This window comes from Mauremys mutica, chromosome 1 (assembly GCF_020497125.1).
Source record: "Mauremys mutica isolate MM-2020 ecotype Southern chromosome 1, ASM2049712v1, whole genome shotgun sequence".
Classification (NCBI taxonomy): domain Eukaryota; kingdom Metazoa; phylum Chordata; order Testudines; family Geoemydidae; genus Mauremys; species Mauremys mutica.
The window spans coordinates 355,500,202-355,522,704 of record NC_059072.1 but is presented as its reverse complement, the minus strand read 5'-3'; the positions used below and the strand labels follow the sequence as shown (position 1 = coordinate 355,522,704).

General features: G+C 43.7%; 1 protein-coding gene and 1 long non-coding RNA gene across 3 annotated transcripts in view; one reads left to right on the top strand and one right to left on the bottom strand.

Annotated features, from left to right (window-relative positions):
- The window catches only part of LOC123373746 (disintegrin and metalloproteinase domain-containing protein 20-like), a 144,793-nt gene that overhangs the window by 29,357 nt on the left and 92,933 nt on the right, over positions 1 to 22,503 (bottom strand). For both annotated transcript variants that reach the window (XM_045022853.1, XM_045022861.1), the window contains 3 exons: positions 19,540 to 19,723; positions 7,229 to 7,306; positions 5,521 to 5,632 (listed from right to left, as the gene is read on the bottom strand). In XM_045022853.1, the coding sequence (XP_044878788.1) occupies positions 5,521 to 5,632; positions 7,229 to 7,306; positions 19,540 to 19,723 (374 nt within the window). The remainder of the gene's footprint in view (positions 1 to 5,520; positions 5,633 to 7,228; positions 7,307 to 19,539; positions 19,724 to 22,503) is intronic.
- LOC123373765 lies at positions 19,921 to 22,120 on the top strand. The gene is made up of 3 exons (XR_006580851.1): positions 19,921 to 20,069; positions 20,890 to 20,976; positions 21,816 to 22,120. It is a non-coding gene; the product is annotated as an uncharacterized LOC123373765 (long non-coding RNA).

Sequence of the window (22,503 nt, the reverse complement as noted above, 5' to 3'; positions counted from 1 at the left end):
TTCTAGAGGGCCAAGACAAATTTCGAGGGGTACTGAGACAGGATGCGAAACAGGACAGTTTGAAATGCCCACAGCATTAACAGACAAAGCGGACAAAGGAACAGAGGGAAACTCCGAGGATCTCAGAGCAGACCTACTAGCCCCAGTGTCTACAAGACAAGTAACAGATTTACCAGCAATATTACAATCAACAAACGGGCCTTCTTGATTAATAGAAATTAAAGGATTCATGATGCAGTTACGTTCCCTCAGGCTGTCCTAGTAAGGGGTTCCTTGTGGGGAGAAAACAGGCGCTTCAGGATTGGGGAACTGAGTAGGATTTTGAGCAAATCGATTTGGACACTCATTTCTCCAGTGTCCCTCCTGACCACACAAGTGGCATGCAGTGCTCCCAGTCGGGGCAGGATTCTGGGCAGGATATGAGGAACCTCGTCCCATACCTCTCCCACGACCTCGTCCCCGTCCTCTTCTCAGTCCCCCACGACCCCTATTCTGATAAGTTTGTAACTGTAAAGCCATAAGTTTTGTTTCACTGGTTTCTTTCTTCTGGTCTATGCAAGCTGTACAATGATTTGCAACTGTCACCAATTCTGAAAGGGGTTTAGTTTGCCAGCCAATACAAATAGTTCTCAATGGTTGCTGAACTTTTGGCAAGAGTCCCTGAACAAAAGCAGCTCCCACCGCTTCCCTGGCATTATCAGCTGGATCAGTAATTCCCGAATGCTGTTCAAAGACCTTAGTCAGTCTATCAAGATAATCAGCAGGGGATTCTCCCTTATTTTGTTTACAATTTGCAATCTTGGTCCAATCTGTTTTCTTAGGACAAACTTCTGAAATAGAGGTCAAGAGACGATTCCTAGCCTCTGTCAAAGCATCCCCAATACCAGGGTCGGCATCAGGCCAAGCTGCCTGTCTGTTAAGGCGTTGCTGTACTTCGGCGGGCAGTACAGCTCGTAAAAGTTGATTAATATCTGCCCAAGATGGATTATAGCACCGAATCACTGTCTGGAGCTCTTCTCTAAACTTTACTGGCTCCTCACTGATTTTAGGAAATTCTTTCACCAAGTTTCTAAGATCTCCAGGTGTCCACGGGGCATGTACCCTAATTAACCCCCCTATCGCTCCAGCTCCAGGCAAGTCCCTTAAAGGAGCCTGGAGTGCCTGTGTCGTGCTTCTAAGAAAGTAGCCGGCATGGTTATCAGCAGAAGCAGGGTTAACCGGACTACTGGTGTCAGTCAGTAGGGAAGAAGATAATTCTTCCGAAGAAGGAGAATGAACAACTTGTGCAGTTGATAATTGCGGCGACGAAACAATTACTGCCTGCACAGCCCGAGAAGGGGGGGCCGAGGGGGAAGCCTGCTGCGGCTGTGGAATGCTGCTAAAAAAATCCACTATATCTTCTGTAGTCTCCTCCTCACTTTCAGGTTTAACTAATTGAGGATAAAGAGAAGCAGAGGGCTGCACTGAAGCAGGAAGACATTTGGATGTCTGACATTTAAGTTTTAAATCTTGTACTTCAGTTTTTAATTTCTCCTGGGAGTCCTTCAGACTCCGCACCCGAGACTCATGGAGTCTCTTTGTTGCTTCCTCCCACCAAGACAGAAACTGCTCGCACTGCGCAGCAGAGGTGTGTGATTTAAGGGCTTCACGGAGGCATGTAAGTTTATCTAACTCAAAGGTACCTTCTAATGGGCATTGTTTAAATGAATTTTCACGCGTGTACAGATTCCAATCATTTAAATACCTGCAGGTTTTAGGACCATAATGTACGTACATGTAATATGCTGGGGTACCCTTAGGGGGTAAAGTGGAAAGTTTAGACTGTTCCCCCCCCATGTTCCAGTCACACCAACTGAAGGGGTCCCTGTCCGCGCTAGCGGACCAGAATCTAAGAATCCCTCCCTACAGGGCACTCACGTACAGGAGAGACTCACAAGAAAGACTACGACCCTCGTACATCTCCTTTCAGCAAAGAGCGTCGGCTAAAGACTCCATTTCCGGGAGATAAACCCGCATACTCTAATTGCATCCAGGGAGACGATCAGATCGTCAGTAGCCCACACAGAAGGGAAAGGGAGGGAAAATGGGTTCACACACTCCTAGACCCAGGCAGCTTCCTCGCCGGATTATGCCAAGCTGAGTCAGCCCACCGTGGGTCGGATCTCCTAAAGATCCACTAGTTACTGGGCTTGCGTTAGACTACTCCTGATCATTAGCAATCGCTTCACAGGGCAATCTGGGCGTCTTCCAGCAACGAACACTCACACAGGTATACACACACACACACACACCAAGGCCTCTTTTCCTCTATTTAACCCTTTTTTAACCTTTTTTAAATTTTTTTTTTTTTTTTTTTTTTTTTTTTTTTTTTTTTTTAACCAAGATGCATCATTACCTGGTCCGGACCAATACCATGAGGCGGTATGACAACCCCTCTTGAGGCGGTAAAAACCCCTCAGCACCGGTGCATTCTAATGCATTACCTTATGCATTACCTGTTGGCCAACTCAGCAGTTCCCAGTACTGCTATAAACTAACCTTATTGGGGCCTCTCCCCAATACCACTCTGCATTTGATCCTGCTGCACAGTCAAAAGTTCAGATGGCGTGAGCCCAACAGAAACAGACGTCCCCCACAGACAGTCCTCCTCCGATACCCCAATAGAGATTTCAAAAGGTCTCTTACCTCTATTGTGGCGCCATGGGGTTCGAAGGGGAACGATCCGTAGCAGCCGTCTGTGTGTCCGTGGGCGTTGCCATCCCGGACGAGCCCCCAAATTGTCGAAGAAAACTCAGTTCTCGCTTATGTTTAGGTGCAGCAAAAACAAATACTTTATTATAATACTCTAGTGAACACAAGAGGGAGAGAGTGTCAGGAACTGGGTTGCCCCTTGTCCTGAACAGATCTCTCTCAATTAGTAAAACAATCATAACAATCTTTATACCTTCTTAACAGACAGTGGCTAGCAAACTTGCAGACAGTAAAAGTAAACATTTGCATTTGTTTATACATAAGCCTATTCATTATCTTATTTGTCTGCAATACCAGAACAGAAAACAAGACTGCAATTCACAAGGTCGTAACGACTTTTCACACAATTCACTCTGCACCAGACACAGGGTAACAGCTTAACCTCTGCTAATTAGCTAACATACATTAAGATCCCTTCAAACCTTTATTAATTAATTCTTGGCCTCCACATTAGATAGAAGTTTACTTTGGTCACTGGGTCAGTATATCTAATAATAGAATAACCACCAGTTTAGCGTGAGTCTGCCCTATTTCTCAGCTGTGTCCCCTGAATCTGATATTCTCAGCTCTGACCCACTGAGGCACAGTGACACCTATGTATACCTTGGGCAGGAGGCATAAATTAACATTGGTAAACAGAGAGAAATAGTGGGATTTAATTTGGATTTAATATTTCACCAATTTGCCTCTTTCAGTGAAGCTCCTTGAATGACTTCTTTGAGTAACTGATTTAAATAGTTTTTTGATTTCATAGCACGTAGTTAAGATTACTCACTTTTGCCCATTTATAACCTGTTATGTTATCAATTATTACTCAAAAAGGGCTCCTCTGCCCTTAAACAAAAGTCTTTTGCCCATCTATAAACTGTTTTATTATCTATGATACACTAAGACAAGGCTCACTACCAATTTTGGGAAATGAGGTACTTTGGCCCCCTTCAAGGATAGACCAACTCTGAACAAGTGTAATCTTTGTCAAAAGCTCTCCACAGAGAAACATATAGACAAGATTGTAAGTGAAGTAACCATTGTTTATTGTTTGTGTTCTCTTTTGGTTTTAATTTTTTCCCTGTCTTTAAGAATAGTCGTAGTTAATATTTTTGATTATTTTGCTTGTCTTTAGTCGTGGTATCCTTAGAGGCCTGGCAAAGAACCTCATGTGACTTAAACAGTGGGAGTCATGTCCCTGAATTAGTATTAAGAGAGAAATTTATTAAGATTTGGCCCATTAGTTCTTATTATTCAAGACTATACAATTTTAGTCACTTTTAAGATGAAATTACTTGGTGCTCAGCAACTTGGAACAGTCCTTTCTACCCCAGATGCACCCCATCAATGGACTATATGTGGACAATCACTGGAAGAATTGGGGAGATATGGGAATTCAGTGAGTTTATAAAAATTGGAAAGTAATAACCAGTTAAAAGGAATGGGTGACTACTAGGACTGGGGGATTTAGGGTTATGGTAAGATAGAAAAATTCTACATAAGGAAGAAGAAAAATTCAAGAGGTTTGAGTAGGAACCCCCTGGAAGGTAGGTAGGAAAAAAGGGCATCACCTTCTTTACACTACTCTTTTGCCTCTGGTGTCTATTTAGGGCCAGATTCTGATCCACTCATTCATGATGAATAGTAACTTAACTCCACAAGATCCCACTGATCTATTAGTGAAGTAAGGTGCTACTTGTGTAGCCCAAGGGGCTAGCTTTAGCATTTATTTTATTTGGCAGTAATGCAAGGAACCTACAAGCCTGTAACCTGTAAGACACGGGCTTGAGCAGTTAACATAAGGCTTGGGACCTATGAACGGTGGCACAGATAAATGGCCTAAACTTCACCCCTAAGTTTTGGGGAACTGGAAATAGAGTTTGTAAGAGGGAATTTTGTCCATAATGACACCAGCCAACCACAGGAACATGAGATAACTGGCGTTTGGAGAGAACATCTGCAGATATCTGAGCACAAGAGTGCCATAGCAACGAACTGATGTATATGATAATAAGTTGAGATCATTAGTATACTAACCAATAGGAGAAGGGCACTTTAACATTAGTAGGGTGAAGAAATACAGATAAGGAAGATGGGAGAAACCCCTATTGAATATGGATTAGACTTAGTGGCATCAGTGTAACATATTATAAAAGCTGCATCCAAGCCTGTGTGTAGGAGGAGAGAGAGGTATAGCCCTTGGGAGGTGCCAGGATGATGACCATTGGAGGTGATGAGGAAGATAATGGTTAACATTTCAGGCTGTTCTTCGAGGGATAGTGTGAGTATATGAATGTTCAGATGTACATTCTGTATTATCTCTATTCACTTTACTGGGTTCGAGTGTTTGTGACTTTGCTTAGTGTATTAATAAATTATTGTAGAATAGTGACAGTATTGCAACTGTGCACATCAGGGCTCCCAACTATACAGTAATTTTAATAACACTGGCCCTGATCTTGGGACAAGAACCTGTCAAATCTCAGAGTGATAACTGGGAATTCTTAAGTAAGCAATATAATTAATACATAATTTATGGATTGGCTACACTCGGTATGAGTAAAGATATCAGAATCAGGCCTTTTGAGTGTTATATAAGTAATGACTTCCAGCTCCTTTCAAGGGCCGCTCCAAGCTGACCACATAGCTGTAGCATAGCCTGGATGTGACAAAGGTGTGGGTGACAGTTGCTAGGACCACATTAGAATACAGGTTACGGGTTCCTGGTTTTAGACTAAAAAACAGGTTAAAATATAATGCTTAGTTTTTCACAGCACTTACTACTGGTAGTCGGAGGGGGTCCACTGTCAATACTTCCTCCAAAGCCTTTTAATGTACAGTCTGGAGGGGCCCAACCAAAATTACAATGGCAGTTTTTCTTACTGTTGCACATCTGAAATAGAATAAGGGTATAAATAACATGAACCGAATAAGCAACTTGATGAAAATACAGCCTTCCTGAGTTCTTGGTGCAATCTTACTGCCTTGTACTGTATGGCATCACATACTAAATAAAAGACAAAATGGTAGTTTCTTAGATGCTGTTTTAGTGTTGTCAGATGTTTGGCTGTGTGCATGTTCTCCCATGTGTTTTACCAGGTGCTGTCCCAGCTCTGCGCAGACAGCTGGCACAGCAAACTTCAAGCGAACCACCCAATAAATCCACAGACTGGGCTCGTAGCGAAGGCACTTGGTTAAGTTTATTGCCAATGAAGCACGGTGCTAACGCCCCAGCTCAATGGTTACAGGTACACTAACACATATATGCTTGTGACAATAGACAGGCTCAGGTAGTGGCAGGACTTTCCACTATCCCCTAGGCCAGACAAAGACACTCCCGCTGAGATACATCTTTATACACCAATACAAACAAGTTACGTATCACCCTTGAGGTATCAGGGTGCCACCCATTGCCTTGTACCTGTAGGTTAGATCAAAACATCTATATTTATTATGCTGTCATCCTGACCTTATCCTTAAGATGGGTCAGCATGTTCCTGTTATCTTTGAGGAATGTGTTTTTATGGGGTGTTCTCATACCACCCTTCTGGAATGTGCTTGTGTAGGTGTTTTGTGCCTAGCACCTCTTAGGAATATGTGTTTTTACAATATCAACCCTATGCTTGTCAAATTCTGTGAGCAGGGCCTGCCTCTTACTCACAACTTAACTTTGCTTCATATCAGCAAGGTTTTAACTACTTTAGGCCTCAGGCCTCATATCAGGCCCCTGATGCATGGGCTTATGTTATAATATAATATGCTGGTATTTGTATTTTGAATATAATCAACACCAAGTGGCCTTTCGACTACTAAAGGAATACTTGTGTACAAGCTAAGTCATGGTAAACCTTAGTAAATGTACTAGGAACATTATTTCCAACAGTACCGCTTCAGCATCCCAGTCTTTTAGAGTGTCACCACACCTTTCTCCCCCTCCTTGGAATGATCTGGGTCTTACTTACATATGTTCAGACCCCTCCCACACCTATCAGCCTCTGAGGGGACTACTTAATTGGAGTCAGTTACTTGTGGTTTTTTCCCCACTCCCCCTATGTAGCAGTTCACTCTCTAACAGAGGGATGCAAGACTGTGCAAGCAATGAACTCGGCCTACAGAAGCAATGAAGTGTGCAACCCTCTAAATCCTATCCTTGTTAGCTCCAAGATGCATTAGTGTAAAGTACTCCACGTAGGGCTATTCTTGAAGACCACAGGAAACCTTTATCTTGTGCTATGAGAATGTAACACCTGAGCTTCTTGTTCTGCACCGACTCCCCAGCTGACTGTAATTGCATCATATAGAAGTAATTTTTTAGCAATAAAATCCAAAATGGCATGAGATCTGGCTATTTTACAGATCTGACTGCTTTTCAAGATCTGACTAAAATCTAATTAAGTCTAATGTGAAACATCACTGCTAAGAGACTAAATTCAGTGTTCTACATATTATACTTTGAAATTCTGGGGATGTTAAAATCTTTACTACTTACCCCTCTGTTACTGCATTTTGTGTAATTACAATCGTAATCCAGAATTTTTATATTGACACATGTCCTGTTTATACATATCTGTAAAAGTTCACAAATAAATATACATTAGATAATAGAATGGCATTAGGAAAGCCTGTATTCTGACTGGTTATTCGATGTGGAAACCACAATATAGGTCAAAAAGAAAGGTAAATGCTAAATATTTTTTTTTTCAGCGTGATCTTGGCACCACAATCAAAACCCTTTAGAAAAGAGGAAGAATTAAGGCCATGCATGTGCTCATTTGCAGAACAGAATTACTTCCACTTCTTCAGAATCCATATCAGAGACTCTGAAGAAGTGGAAAGGGTGAAACTATGTGGACAATCTATTCAAAGAGTCAGTTTCTGGCCAATAGCATTTCTCATTTAAGTATTCTTAGTGTAAAGCCTTGCACTATTGCTTTCTTGAAACAGGCATCAGCTGCCAACTTAAGAGAGTAATGCTGGATGAATGTATGAATTGAGTTTTAAGGAGCAGCCATACGTGGTAACAGCTAAAAGTCATCTATAGCCTCTTGACTACTGCAACATCACTTTTTCTAGCATCTCCCCATTGCTTCCCATCAATTTAAAATTATCATCCTAACTCAATTTTCTGACCAAGTAACTCCCCTCCTCTTTTGTATTCATTCCTTTACTGTCTCACCCTTTATTCATTGCATTGCATTTAAAATTTGTTACCTTCACCTGTTACCCTGTCACCTGGTCAGATTTAATCATTTTTGGCCAGTATTTTCAGCATTATTTGATAGAAAACTAGTCTGTTATTTTATATCCTCTGCCTTTTGAAGGATTAAGTAAAATTCCTGCTGGAGAGATTCCCAATGAGCAGAGCTTCACGAAAGAGAGTCTCTAGAGTATCAAATGGACATTTAGGATTATGACTTGTGCTTTATAAATAGGGCCCTACCAAATTCATGGTCCACTTTGGTCAATTTCATGGTCATAAGATTTTTTTAAATAGTAAATTTCATGATTTCAGCTATTTAAAACTGAAATTTCATGCTTTTGTAATTATAGGGGTCCTGACCCAAAAAAAGGAGTTATGGAGGGGGACGGAGGGGTCACAAGGTTATTGTAGTTATGATAGTTGTATTGCTATCCTCACTTCTGTGCTGCTGCAGGTGGTGGCGCTGCCTTCAGAGCTGGATGGCTGCTGGCCGTGAGCCCATCTATAAAGGCAGAGTTGCTGCCAGCAGCAGTGCAGAAGTAAAGGCGGCCTCGTATGGTATTGACACCCATACTTCTGCGTTGCTGCCTGAAGAGCTGGGCCCTCAGTCAGCAGTTGCAGCTCTCCGGCCACTCAGCTCTGAAGGCAGCGCAGAAGTAAGGATCCTCCCTAAAATAACCTTGTGACCCCCTCCTGCAACTTCCTCTTGGGTCAGGTCCCCCATTTTGAGAAACTCTGGTCTCTCCCATGAAATTGGTATAGTATAGGGTAAAAGCACATAAAAAACCAGATTTCATGTGGGAGACCAGATTTCATGGTCCGTGATGCATTTTTTATGGCTGTTAATTTGGTAAGGCCCTATTTATACATCGATCCATGGTTGAAGATCATATGGGGAGGTGAGAGCAAAGAGCTGAGTAACTACTGGGTCAGATGGAGCATCAAGCTGAAATTCCTAGGATGACGGTGGTAAACTGAAATGAGAGGGAAAAAGGTGGATCCGGCATCAAAATACAGATTTTATTTGATGCTGTTGGGGAGAAAAGTTACCAGTTCAGAAGTTAAAGATGCTGTGCAGAAGGAGAGGTCACTCGCTTTGTGCAGTAACTGCAGTTTTTCAAGAGCTGCATCCCCATGGGTACTCCATGTCAGTTGTGCACACACCCATGCGCCTTTCATTGGACATATTCGGTAGCAGTACCCATTTGGCCCACTCATGCGCTCCAGACTTCCTCATGCCCTGTTCTGGGGATATATAGAGCTGCGCTAGTGAACTTCCCTCAGTTCCTTCTCTACCATGAAGTCCAACAAGATGAAACTCTGAAGCACAGGGGGAGGAAGGAGAATAATGGAGCACTCATAGGGAAACACATCTGAAAGAACTGCAGTTACTGCATAAGGTAGTAACCTCTCCTTTCAGTAGTGTCCCTGAGAATGCTTGAATTTACAGATTCCTGAGCACTATCTCTGGAAAGAACTTTGGATTTGAGTCCAACACTGAAGACACAACTTGATTGTCAACTGCAGTATGTGATCTGGCTGCGTGAACCAAGGCATAGTGTTGGCTGCTGCTCTACAAATTTCAGTCACTAGAACATCATTCAAGAGTGCTCTAGAAGTAGACTGGGATCTTGCAGAATGGGCTAATACCTAAGAAGAGATCCACCTTGAGAGTCTTTGAATGGACACTGTGGATTCCCTGAATCTGTCTGTAAATGAAACAAACAGTCTGGGAGACTTTCAAAAGGGTTTAGTTTTGTCCAGACAGAAGGCTAATGCCCTTCTGACATCCAACAATTTCCTCCCTGGTCTGGTGTGGTTTCAGGATGGAGACTGAATAATCTAATTAATATAGAATTCAGAAGATAATTTTGGGAGAAACTTGGGATATGGTTGTAATGAAACTTTCTTCCTGAAGAATACTGTACTGGAAAGAACTTCAATTAAAGCCTCTCAGTGACAGTGTTCCCTCTCTGCTTGTGGCACCTCCTGTTCGTGGCTCTGGAGATTAGCTCAGTCTCTCAGCTGCATCCTCCTCAGCAGTCTCTCCATCCGTCTTCTCTCGGAATTTGTCCTCTCTCGCTCCCGGTGCTGCTGCTTCAGGTCCGTGGCGTGGCACTCCATCCAGGTTACTAAGTCCCTCCCCATCTGGGGAAAATCACAGTCTTTACGGACGAGCTGTCTGGCAGGCATCTCCAGTGCCCTGAACCACTATCCAGTGTCCGGCAGAGGTACCCAAGCCCACGCTCTATGCTGGGTTCCATCACAGGGACCCTATAACATGCAACTTAGGCCTGTACTGCCTGTGACCTTACTTCTGTTTCCCTGAGGCTTTTCCTACCTAACTGGCTCCCCCACTCTGGGTTCGTCATCTTCTCTACTCCCTCCTCTCAGGAAGTCTGTGCAGCTTGCCATCCTGCAGCCACGAACACTCTTTCCCTCTTTCCAGGGAGTGACTGCCCTTCCCTAGCTGCCATGCTCCTCTCTAGCCAGCTACTTGGCTTTCTAGAAGCCCCGCCTGTCCTGTCCAAGGGAGCCTGTTTCTCAACAATTAACTCTCTTGCTTGTAGCCTAATTAGTAGCTTAGGCCCACCTGGTCCCACCCATCGCTTGCTTGGCCATCATGGGGTGCACATCCCATAACACCGTTAGTTCCCCAACTCATGCAGAAGTGATACCACCCTGAAAGCCATTTTCATGGCCAGGTGAAGATGGGGACAGGTGGCAAATGTCTCAAAGGAGGATTCCACGTGACAAATAAGGACCAAGTTTAGATCACATACAAGGGTGGGCTCTCTAATCAGTGGAAAAAGGTTCATCAGCATCTTAATGAATCTTGCTGTTGTGGGGTGAGCAAACACTGAAAATCCCTCAACTGAGGAATGAAAGGCAACTATTGCCACAAAGTGATCCCTGACAGAACTCATGGAGAGTCCTGACTTTTTCAATTCTAAATGGTAGTCAAGAACAGCATAGAGGAAATTGTGAACACGTGAAAACTGTCACCAGATAAACCAGTGCTGAATTCTGAAGATAAGTGTTTTGTGTAGACATCTTCATATGGTTTAAGAGTATCTGTTTTACCTCTGCAGAACAGGAAGTCTCTATCTCCAAGAACCACTGAGTAACCAAGTTCTGAGATGAAGAATTCCCAGAAGGGGATGAAAAAGTCTGGAGTCCTAAAACAACAGGTGGGGAATGGGCAGAAGACAACACCAGAAAAGAAGCAAGGTGAATCAGGTAAAGGTACCAGACTTGTCTTAGACAGACTGGGACAACTAAAACGATGGCCCTGACATCATCATGTTTGACCTTGTTCAATACACTCAAGATCAACAGTACTGGAAGAGATCCATAGAGAAAACCCGTCATCCAAGGAATGAGGAACGCATCCCCCAAGGAGTGAGTACCCAGCCCTCCTCTCAAGAAGAATATATTGCACTTCCTGTTGGTGGCTGTGGCAAAAAGGTCCACCTTTAGAAATCCTATGGTCAGAAAAATGTGACTGAGGTTCTGTAAATCCAGCTCCCATTCGGAATTATAGAATACGTTCCTGCTGAGATTGTTGTTCATGGTGTCTTCTGAGTCAAAACAAATGCCCCCCCCAAAAAAAGTTGCAGGAGAAAAAGAAAGCATGCAGAAGTCCAGCTGCAGAGCGGGGCTATCCAGTTTACTGCACTGAATACAGCATGTAGGATTACCTTGTGGGCAGGTAGCATGTGTGTGTGCATCCAGTGCAAAGAGCTCATGGCCCTCAGAGACTGAGTACGAGCGCTTGAAACCAGAGTGGCTGAACTGGAGAGTAAATGGAGACAGAAGTACACAGATGAGACTTTCTGGGACACTCTAGAATGATCCCAGCTCCAGTCTGACAGCCTCTGTGCTGCTGAGGAGGATGAAGGTCTTGGGAAGGAGAACATCAAACTGGAGCAGAGGGAAATGATCCCATAGTTGGGACTCTCCTTCTAGATCATGGTATCCTCTAGCACTGAGGATACCTCTCGGGAGGGAATCTCAGTTATTAGGAAGAGACAGGTAATAATCATGGGGGATTCAATCATTAGAAACATAGATAGTTGGCTTTGTGATGACTGGGAGAACCATATGGTGAAATGCCTGCTGGTTGTGAAGGCTGTGGATTTCTTGAGACATCTAGACAGACTTATGTACAGCGCTGGGGTGGAGCTGGTGGTCATGGTTCATGTAGGTATTAATAACATACAGAAAGGAGGAAAGAGGGTCTGGAGGCCAAATTTAGGCTGCTAGGTAAGAGATTGAAGTCCAGGACCTCCATGGTAGCATTCTCTGAAATGCTTCCAGTTCCACATGCAGGGTCAGTTAGACAGGCAGAATGGAAGGGTGTCAATACATGGATGAGATGATGGTATAGGGAGCAGGGAATTAGGTTTATTAGGAACTAGAGAATCTTTGGGGAAAGTAGGAGTCTATCCAGAAAATATGGGCTCCACCTAAACCAAAACTGATCCGAATTGCTGGCATTTAAAATGATCAAGGTTGTAGAGGAACTTTTAAACTAGGGTCTGGAGGAAAAGCCGACAGGTTCAGAGGAGCACACAGTACAGACAAAGACATCTCAGAATTGAGAATCTATTAAGGGGGATTCTCTACATCCTAATAAAGAGGAGAGGATGGATGTTGATAAAGTACAGGTAGGTGTAGTAGGAAGAGAGCCTGAAACATAAGCCCTTATATTAGAGGCCTGGTATGAGGCAGGACCTGCTCACAGAATCTGGCAAGAACAGGGCTGATATTGCAGAAATACACATTCCTAAGAAGTTCTAGTCACAAAGTAATTATGCAAACACATCCCAATATCAAGTGGTACCAGAACATCCCTATATGAAGGGTGGTACAAAAACACTCCCCAAGTATAAAAGGAACATACTGACTCCTCCTAAAAGATAAGGTCAGGATGACAGTATGGAATCAAACCAACATGTAAAAGGTAATGAGTGATAACTAGCCACATCAGGGGGCAGTAACTATGTCAGAGGGGGAGTATTAATTTGTTTGTATTGGGGTATAAAGATGTATCTCAGAGGGAGTATCTTTGTCTGGCCTAGGGAGGAATGGAAAGTCCAGCCGTTCACTGAGCTGGTCCATTGTTCTGGGCATATATATATATATTAGTGGTCCGGTAGAGTCTGCGGGATACTAGTACCATGCTTCGTCAACAATAAACCTGGCCAGGTGCCTTCGTCCCTTAACGGATCCTGTGGTCATTGGGCAGTTCGCTCGAGTTCTGCTGTGTCCGCACAGGACTGGGGCAGCACACAGAGGGAACACACACGCAGCCAAACATCTATCAACATCTAACAGTAGAAACTTGAGTGAAACAGTCAAATGAAAAAAGTCCCATTCAATTATATCATATGAAGGCAGACAACTAAAAAATGACAAATTTTAAAAGTTCTTGTGTACAAATGCTAGAAATCTAAATACTAAGATGGGAGAACTTTAGTGCCTAGTATTAAATGAGGATATTGATATAATAGGCCTCACAGAAACTTGATAGAATAATGACAATCAATGCTTCAATAATAAGAGTACAGCAGTAATATATTTACTACCAACCACCTGACCAGGATGGTGATGGTGAAATGCTCCTAGAGATTATAGAGGCTATAAAAATAGACAATTTAATATTAATGGGGGGTTTGAACTATCCCCACATTGACTGAGAGCTTGTCACTTCAGGATATGATACAGAGAGAAAACTTCTAGACCCTATTAATGACTGCTTCTTGGAGCAGCTAGTCTCAGAACCCATGAGGGGAGAGGCAATTCTTGATTTAGTCCTAAGTGGTGCACAGGATCTGGTCCAAGAGGTTAATACAGTTGAAACGTTTGGTAATAGTGAGCATAATGTAATTAAATTTAACATCCTGGTTGGGGAGAGGAACCAAAGAAACCCACCACTGTAGCTCTTAACTTCAAGAAGGGGAACTACACAAAAATGAGGAAGCTAGTTAAACGGAAATTAAAAGGAAAAGTCACAAGAGTGAAATGCCTGCAAATTTCAATGAAACTTTCTAGAAACACTATAATAGAGAATCCAATTAAATGCATCCCCCAAATTAAAAAAAATAGTAAGAATATAAAAAAATATACCACCATGACTAAAACCAGGAGAGTAACAGAGTTGGTTAGAGGCTAAAAGGCATCATTTAAAAATTGGAAGTCAAATCTTGCTGAAAACAATAGGAAGGAGCATAAGCTCTAGCAGGTAAAATGTAAAAATATAATTAGGCAGGCCAGAAAAAATTTGAAGAGCAACTAGCAAAAGACTCAAAAACTATATAGCAAAATAAAAAAAAATTACATACATCAGAAGCAAGAAGCCTGCCAAACAGTCAGTGGAGCCACTGGATGATCGAGTTGCTAAAAGAATACTCAAGGAAGATAAGGTCATTGCGGAGAAGCTAAATGAATTCTTTGCACCTGTCTTCACTGCAATATTTACTCCCTTTTCCAGATCATTTATGAATATGTTGAACACCACTGGTCCCAGTACAGATCTCTGGGGAACATTGCTACTTACCTTTCTCCATTCTGAAAACTGACAATTTATTCTTACCCTTGTTTCCTGTCTTTTAACCAGCTACTGCTCCATGAGAGATTTTTCCCTCTTACCCCATGACTCCTTAATTTGCTTAAGTGCCTTTGGTGAGGCACCTTGTCAAAGGCTACTGAAAGTCCAAATACAATATATCCACTGTATCCTTGTCATATGTTTGTTGACCTCAAAGAAGTCTAATAGATTGGTGAGGCATGATTTCCCTTTACAAAAGCAGTGTTGACTCTTCCCCCCAAAATTGTGTTAATCTCTGTGTCTCATAATTCTCTTTACTATCATTTCAACCAGTTTGCCTTGTACTGAAGTTAGGCTTACCAGCCTGTAATTGCCAGGATAGCCACTAGAGTATTTTTTTTAAAATTGGTGTCACATTTAGCTATCATCCAGTCATCTCCCACATAAGCGGATTTAAATGACGTTACATAAATATGAAATTGCTGAACTACTCAGTGTGTTGAGTTCCTTCAGAACTCCTGGGTTAATGCCATCTGGTCCTGATGACTTATTAGTATTCCAAAACCTCCTCTATTGACACCTCAATCCAGGACAGTTCCTCAGATTTGTCACCTAAAAAGAATGGTCAGGTGTGGGCACCTCCCTCACATCCCCTGCAGTCTCAAAGGAAAGGTCTTCCACAGTATTTTGGTGCTCAGTGCAGGACAACTGCAATAGAAAAGGAACAAGCTGCAAAAGCAGCTGCATCCATAGAAGCTTATAATGAAGTTCTTGCTATAAGAGCTAACTGTCAGCTATGATGGCCTAAAACTATTCAGAATGTTACACAGGAAGGTGCTCAATAAAGCTGTTTAACTCAGTATAGTTGATGTGGTTATTCTTCACCATCAAATTTTAGTGGTCCATGATCCTAAACTGCAGGGTCATGGATGAGTAAGTCTTACAGCCAAACAGGTTGAGGAATTTTTATTCCTGATCATATGGTGTTGGTTTAGTGTGGTATTGTCTGCCATGTTCGTTGACGGCCTTGATAACCAAGGAGTTAGGTGAAGGGTGAGAAAATAAAAGTTCAGATTTTTTGGCTGAAATGTAATGCTTTTTTTTGGAGCCTTTACATGTAGGTGGTACGGTTGCCAGGGTCTGCCAGATGGTCTTGGTGGGTTTTGGTAAAGCATCATTTACTGGGAAAGTCCCTCCAGGTGAGGCAGTCAAATGAAGAATGTCTAAAACTTACGCTTCAACTCTTGGACCTCCTTTAATGGTATCTATGGCAAATCAGCAATTTGTTTCATCAGCTCTTCATGTCTGTCAAGATTTTGTCAGCCAGAAAAGGTAGGCGAGGCATTATGGCCTCATCTGGAGAGAAGATGCTGATACTTGTTTGTGGAGTGACTTTCTTGTTTGCTCTTGCCTCTTGCTCATCTCCTTCAGTTGAGCTTGTTGAGGAAGAAGAGATGGAGGAAGAAGAGATGGAGCAAGAGACCATCTCCCCCATGGTCACCACAAGAAAGACTTGGTGCTCTTGAAAACTGTTGTCAATAGGTGGCTCAAGTGTCCCAGTGTGGCCACAGAGGGGATCCATAAGGCATAGTAGGTGGCAGCTAATGCTGCTTATACCAACAAGAAGGGTTGTATTGTCCCTAGGTCCTCTCTTTCCATAAAGGTGTCAGGGAGGTTGTTCCTGTGTTGGGAAATAAGGGAACCTTGCACAGAGATTTGGCAATCAGAAGAGAGGGAATCTCAACATCATCTAGAGGGGGAGGTCTGCCTAGCTTGGGTAGTATTAGAGAAGCAGATGGTACTGTGGAATGATCCAATCCCAGTGACCCTCTTGATCTCGGTACCAACAGGCATTTGACACCCATTAAGAGGGAGATTCCAGTTTGTCGGAGACAATCAGTCTCTTGCATATTTCAACTTCTATGGTACCAGATGGATTTGCACAGAGAATGAGTGAGATTCATAATGGTGGAGCCAGCTTTGACAGATCCTGCCTGGTGGAAGTTGTCGCTATAGAACAGATCAACTGCTTTGGAGGTAGCGAAGTATCGCGAGATGCCTGATTAGACTACGGAAGTACTGAAGGAGTCTGGGTCGCTTGTCTAGGTACCAAAAGTAGTACAGGAAGGTCTGTCAATACAGCCTTTCTGTAAGCAGAGTGTTTAGAGTCTCTGCTAGTATAGTTATGCTTAGGGTACCGAGGTATGCTTAGTGACCATGGCTTTTTGAAGACCTTGGAGTCTTAGAAGGGCTCCCAGTACCTTAGAAGCCTGGAACCGCAGTAGTACCCAGTCCAGGACATGAGATATCTGATGCGGTTGATTTCCGAGGAGACAGAGGCTTTTTTTCAAATAGGGTATTTATGAGGAGAAATAGAACACCTCTTCTTAGGGACCTTCCCAGTACTTTCTGATGTCTTTTGCCACGAAGGTCTGGGACAACAAGGTATGGATGTTAATGGGGAACTACACTTGCTCATAAGAGACTGATGTATGGGGCAGGTATCTTAGCCTGGATCCAAGGTAGGGCAAAAGGAAGTGTTCCAACATAAGGAGCCTGAGCCTAATCTCCCTGTTTTTTTCTAGCTGTGCTCTTAAAAGTTGAACAAATATTGCACTTTTGTGGGATGTCAATGTCCCACAGACAGAAAATGTACCGGGAATGCCCGCCATTGTCTGAGATAGATTCCCAGCAGGTGATGCAGTGCTTGAATCCTGGAGATCTTGGAATATCCTGGTTAAAATTTCCAAGTGGAAACTTGTCGGTAGGGAGGAGGGGAAGACAGAGGAGACAGACTGGAAAAAATAACCCTCAAATGAAGTAAAAATAAATTACGATATATTACTTTGAGTAGAAATAAATAACTACACTAAACTAAACTAAAATCTAGAAGATGCTAAAGCTAAGCTTTGAACACTAGAAATGTGCATGCTAGAAGCCCCGTCTCAAGCTGAGGTGGCTAAGAAGGAATTGAGATTGGTTTGCTTGCACAACTCTATATACCAACAGTATGGGGCATGATGTCTGCAACACATGTGTGGGCCAGACAAGTACTGGTACTGAAAAATCTCTGATCAAAGGCATGTGGGGTACACCTGAAGTGGAGGACCCACAGGGCCACTATCTGAAGAAAAAATTGTTATTTTAAATTTCCAGGGACTTTTTCCATTTTTAAGGCAGACTTTAAAGCACTTTTAAAACACAGCTACAATGGATCTTGAAGGCTTCAGAAAATTCTGCTATGATGTCACCAATATTCAGACATGAATAATTGGATTTACTTACTTAACCTGAGAAAACAAGTACTATGCATCTAGGAGACTGTATTGTGCAGATAGTCTCAGGTATCAAAATAAAAATACAGTGACAGTGGATGTATAAGAAGCTAATTAGATGGATAAACTCCTGAATACCCACCCAATGGAAGAATAACACATTGCCTAGTCATCCCATCAGTTGTATCTTTACATGTGAGGGAACAAATAGACCAGGGGGTGGGCAAACTTTTTTGCCTGAGGGCCACATCGGGGTATGGAAATTATATGGCGGGCCATGAATGCTCACAAAATTGGGGGTAGAGTTGCAGGAGGGGGTGAGGACTCCGGATGGGGGTGCGGGCTCTGGGGTAGAGCCAGAAATGAGGAGTTCAGTGAGTGGGAGGGGGCTCCAGATTGGGGTATTGGGGGTCAGGGTTTGGGGGGGAGTGGTTTGGGGTACAGGAGGGGGCTCCAGGCTGAGACTGAGGGGTTCAGAGGGCAATAGGGGGTTCAGGATTGGGATATGGGGAGGGTGTGAGGGCTCCAGCTGGGGGTGCGGGCTTTGGGGTACAAGACAGGGCTCTGGGCTGGGATCGAGGGGTTCAGAGGGTGGAAGGGATATCAGGGCTGTGACAGGGGATTGGATCATGTGGGGGGGCGCTCAGGGGTGCAGGCTGCAGGCGGCACTTACCTCAAGCAGCTCCCTGAAGCATATCCCCTCTCTGGCTTCGAGGCGCAGCCAGGCGGCCTTCGAAGCGGGGGTGGTGCCTGTGGACAAGGCAGTGCGCAAAACCACCTGGCCACACCTCCATGTTCTACAGAGGAGCTGGGGGGAGGGTTTGAGCCAGAGGGGGGTCATGCTGGCTGCTTCCTAGGAGCTGTGCAGAGCGGAGCAAGCCCCCGATCCTGCTCCCCAGCTGGAGTACCAGAGCAGGGCAAATCCCAACCCTGCTCACCAGCGGGAGTGGAGGGCCGGATTAAATGGTTTGACAGGCCAGATGTGGCCTGTGGGCTGTAGTTTGCCCACTCCTGAAATAGAGCCCAGATGTGGGGAGGGATAGCTCAGTGGTTTGAGCATTAGCCACTTAAACCCGCGGTTGTGAGCTCAATCCTTAAGGGGACCATTTAGGGATCTGGAGCAAAATCAGTACTTGTTCCTGCTAGTGAAGGCAGGCTGGACCCAATAACCTTTCAGGGTCCCTTCCAGCTCTATGAGAGAGAGGCACTATTTTAACACTTGAGGATTTTGTATCTAGATTTGTAGTTCAAACCCAGATAGATACCCAGGCAGAGAAGGCTTAATTCAAGTCTAACTATACTCAGAGCATGTTGCAAGATCAACTTTTTTGGGAAAACATTCTTCCTGAAGAGTATTGTCTTTTTAGTCATGCTCTAGCATATACTGAGCAAATGAAGATGGATTTACATAGCTTAGCAACTTCAGGAGGGAAGAAGACATCTAGGGACAGATTTTTAAAAGTATTTAGGCCCTGAGGTGGAATTTTCAAAAGCGCAGAGAACCCCAGGATTGTGACACTGACCCCTACTTACCTTTTCTCCATCCACCACACAAAAGGGAATAAAACATCTGCTGATCCTTGTAAAGAGTTAAGCTGGTCTTCTTCAGCTGCTTCTGGATGAGAACAGTCTGTGCTTATAGGTATCTCTAAGGTTTTTCAAATAAGAGAAGGGAAGGAAACCTAGACTGGGGAAGAGGAGTTCAAGGCCTTCCTCTCCATTTAATCTCTATTCCTCCCCATTCACAAATCTAACTATACTTACTACTGTACCTTGTTATCACCACATGCTGTGCCATCTCCCACTGAGCCAACATCCACCGTGTCTCTCCCACTATGAAATTCTGTACCCCAACACAAGATATCATCAACTGGGGTTTGAACTATGGACCCAAGACTTTTCATCTGAGGTATTTTTTTAACATTAACACACTGCAGTCTTCCACACAAGACATCGCTGAAAGAAAAAAAATAAGAACAGTTGCTTAAAAATTTATACAAGATTTGAAGACCTCTGTGTGAGAGTTGTGGTATGTCTTACTATGGAAGAAGCAAAGTCTCTCCCATAAATCTTTTCCATCACCCATTCTCTGTGTGACTTGTTAACCCCTGTAATGTTCCATCACAATTACTGATCATTCTGAAGCAAACACAGCCCTTCGTAGCAATCAGGAGCTCAATGTTGCAGCAGCAAGGTACAGAGGTGACAGCACAGCAATGTGAAAGGCTGCTTCTGCAGTACTCCTAGCCTGATGCCTAGGAATAAGGAATTGAGTTTGTGTCCTGAATTTGGATCCTATACTGTAAGTCTACTGTTCTACCAGCAGCCCTCCTACCCTCTGTAAAGTGCTCCAGTATGTATGGATGAAAACTGGTAGTTTTCTCATTTCTATTGGAGTTCTCACTGGTTCTATCATGGTTGTCCTGTTTCAAATCTGAGGGATCAGATCACTATGGTAGGAAACAATATAGTTCAGCGTGAAAAAGGCTAATATCATTCTGGGGTGTATTAACAAGAGAATTGTATTTAAGGCATGGGATTAATTCTTCCGCTTGACTTGGTGAAGCCTTGCCTAGAGTATGTGTCCAGTTTTGGGAGTCATACTTTAAAAAAAGATATCGACAAATTGAAGATTCCTGATTAGTGGGAGGAAGTGATGGCAGGCATTGTGTATGGCTCGAAGTTCTAGGACATTTATATGCAGGGAGGTTTTGGTTGAAGACCATAGCCCCTGGACTGTGTGGTGAGACATGTGTGCGCCCCACCCTGTGAGGGATGCATCAGTAGTCATTATGAGGGATGGAGCGTCCTGGAGAAAGGGGACTCCAGAGCAGAGGTTGGAGGGAACTGTCCACCATAGTAGAGAGCCTTTGACACCAAAAGGTATGGAAAGAGGCTTGTTTAGAGTGTGCACATTCGGTCTGTAAACCGTGGCCAACCAAGCTTGGAAGCACTTCATGTACAGGCGTGCATTTTGGACCACGAAAGGGCACAAGGCCATGTGACCTAGTAGTTGTAGGCAGTCTCGGGCAGTGACCTGGGGACTGTTGCAAAATTTTGTGGCCAGTAGTTTTATGGTGTTCAATTGGTCGGGTGGGAGAGATGTTTTTGTTTATTTGTAGGCCAAGAGATAGGAAACAATCAGTGGGGAGCCATGTGAATCTGAGAGCTTCGTCGAATGTTGAGGCTTTGAGGAGGCAATCGTCAAGGTAAGTAACTATTATGACCCCTTGTTTCCTGAGGTAGGCGGTGACTATGGCTAAGAGCTTGGAAAAAACACGGGGGGCAGTGGAAAGTCCGAAGGATAGAACCCTGTATTGAAAATGTGTCAAGCTAAGGGTAAAACGAAGGAAACGTCTGTGGGCCGGATGTATAGTGACATGAAAATAGGTGTCCTGTAGGTCGAGGACCAATTGCCCTGCTCCAGCGCTGGGATTATGGTGGTGAGAGTAACCATCTTGAACTTTTGCTTTTTGATAAATTTGTTGAGCCTCCTGAGATCGAGGATCGGTCGCCATCCCCCAGTTTTCTTTTCTGTTAAGAAATAATGGGAATAAAAGCCCTTCCCTCTGTGTCATTCGGGCACTAGTTCCGCTGCTCCCAACTGAAGATGTTGTACTTCTTGGAAGAGCAGTGGCTCATGAGAGGGGTCCCTGAAGAGGGATGGGGAGGGTGGGTGGGTGGGAGGCAAGAAGAGGAAGGGAATAGAGTAGCCAATTGTGACGACCTCTATAACCCATTTGTCGCTGGTAATGCTCTGCCATTGATGGGAGAATGGTCGTAGGCAGTGTCCAAAAATAGGTACATGTGGTGTACGCGCTGAAGTGGGAACGTTGTTTTTTAGGTCCTCGACCAAAATTTCAAATCTGTTTATTAGTTGGAGAGGGTTGAGGTGTTACTGAAGAATTGAGACGACGACGCTGGTATCTGGCTCTCTGGCGTTGCTGTTGTTGTTGTTGCTCCTGTGATCTATGGAAGTGCTGTGTACATGCGAGGTAGCGTGGACGGTGGTAAGGTTGAAATCTATATTGTCGCCATTTGGTTGTAGGGGTTTGGATTCCTAAGGACCGAAGGGTTTCCCTTGAGACCTTCATTGAATAAAGTACGTCATTTGTGATGGAAGCAAAGAGTTTGTCACCGTCAAAGGGAAGATCTTCAATGATACTCTGGACCTCTCGAGGAAAGGAAGAGGAGAGCCATGAACCTTGGCGCATGACCACTCCTGTGGTGGTGGATCTTGCTGCAGTATTGGCTGCATCGAGGGCCGCTTGAAGAGCGGTACGTGATATGATTTGTCCCTCAGAAACTAGAGCTGTGAATTGTTGCTTCTTTTCTTTTGGAATGTCATCAATAAAGTCCATGAAATTGTTATAGTTTTGTGGTCATATTTTGCAAGAACTGCAGTATAATTAGCAATACGAAATTGTAATGTTGAAGATGCATATACTTTACATCCAAGGAGGTCCAAGCATTTACTGTCTTTGTTGGATGGGGTGGAGCGGGAATACTGCTGTTTGGCCCTTTGGTTGGCTGCGTCTACTACCAACGAGTTTGGTGCTGGATGGGTAAAAAGGAATTCAGAGCCCTTAGAAGGGATGAAATACTTGCGATCTGCTCATTTACAGGTAGGTAGGCTTGTAGCGGGGGTCTGCCAGATGGCTTTAGCAGGTTCTAAAAGGGCTGCGTTGATTGGTAATGCAACCCTAGAGGAAGAAGAGGGCTGTAGGATGTCCGTT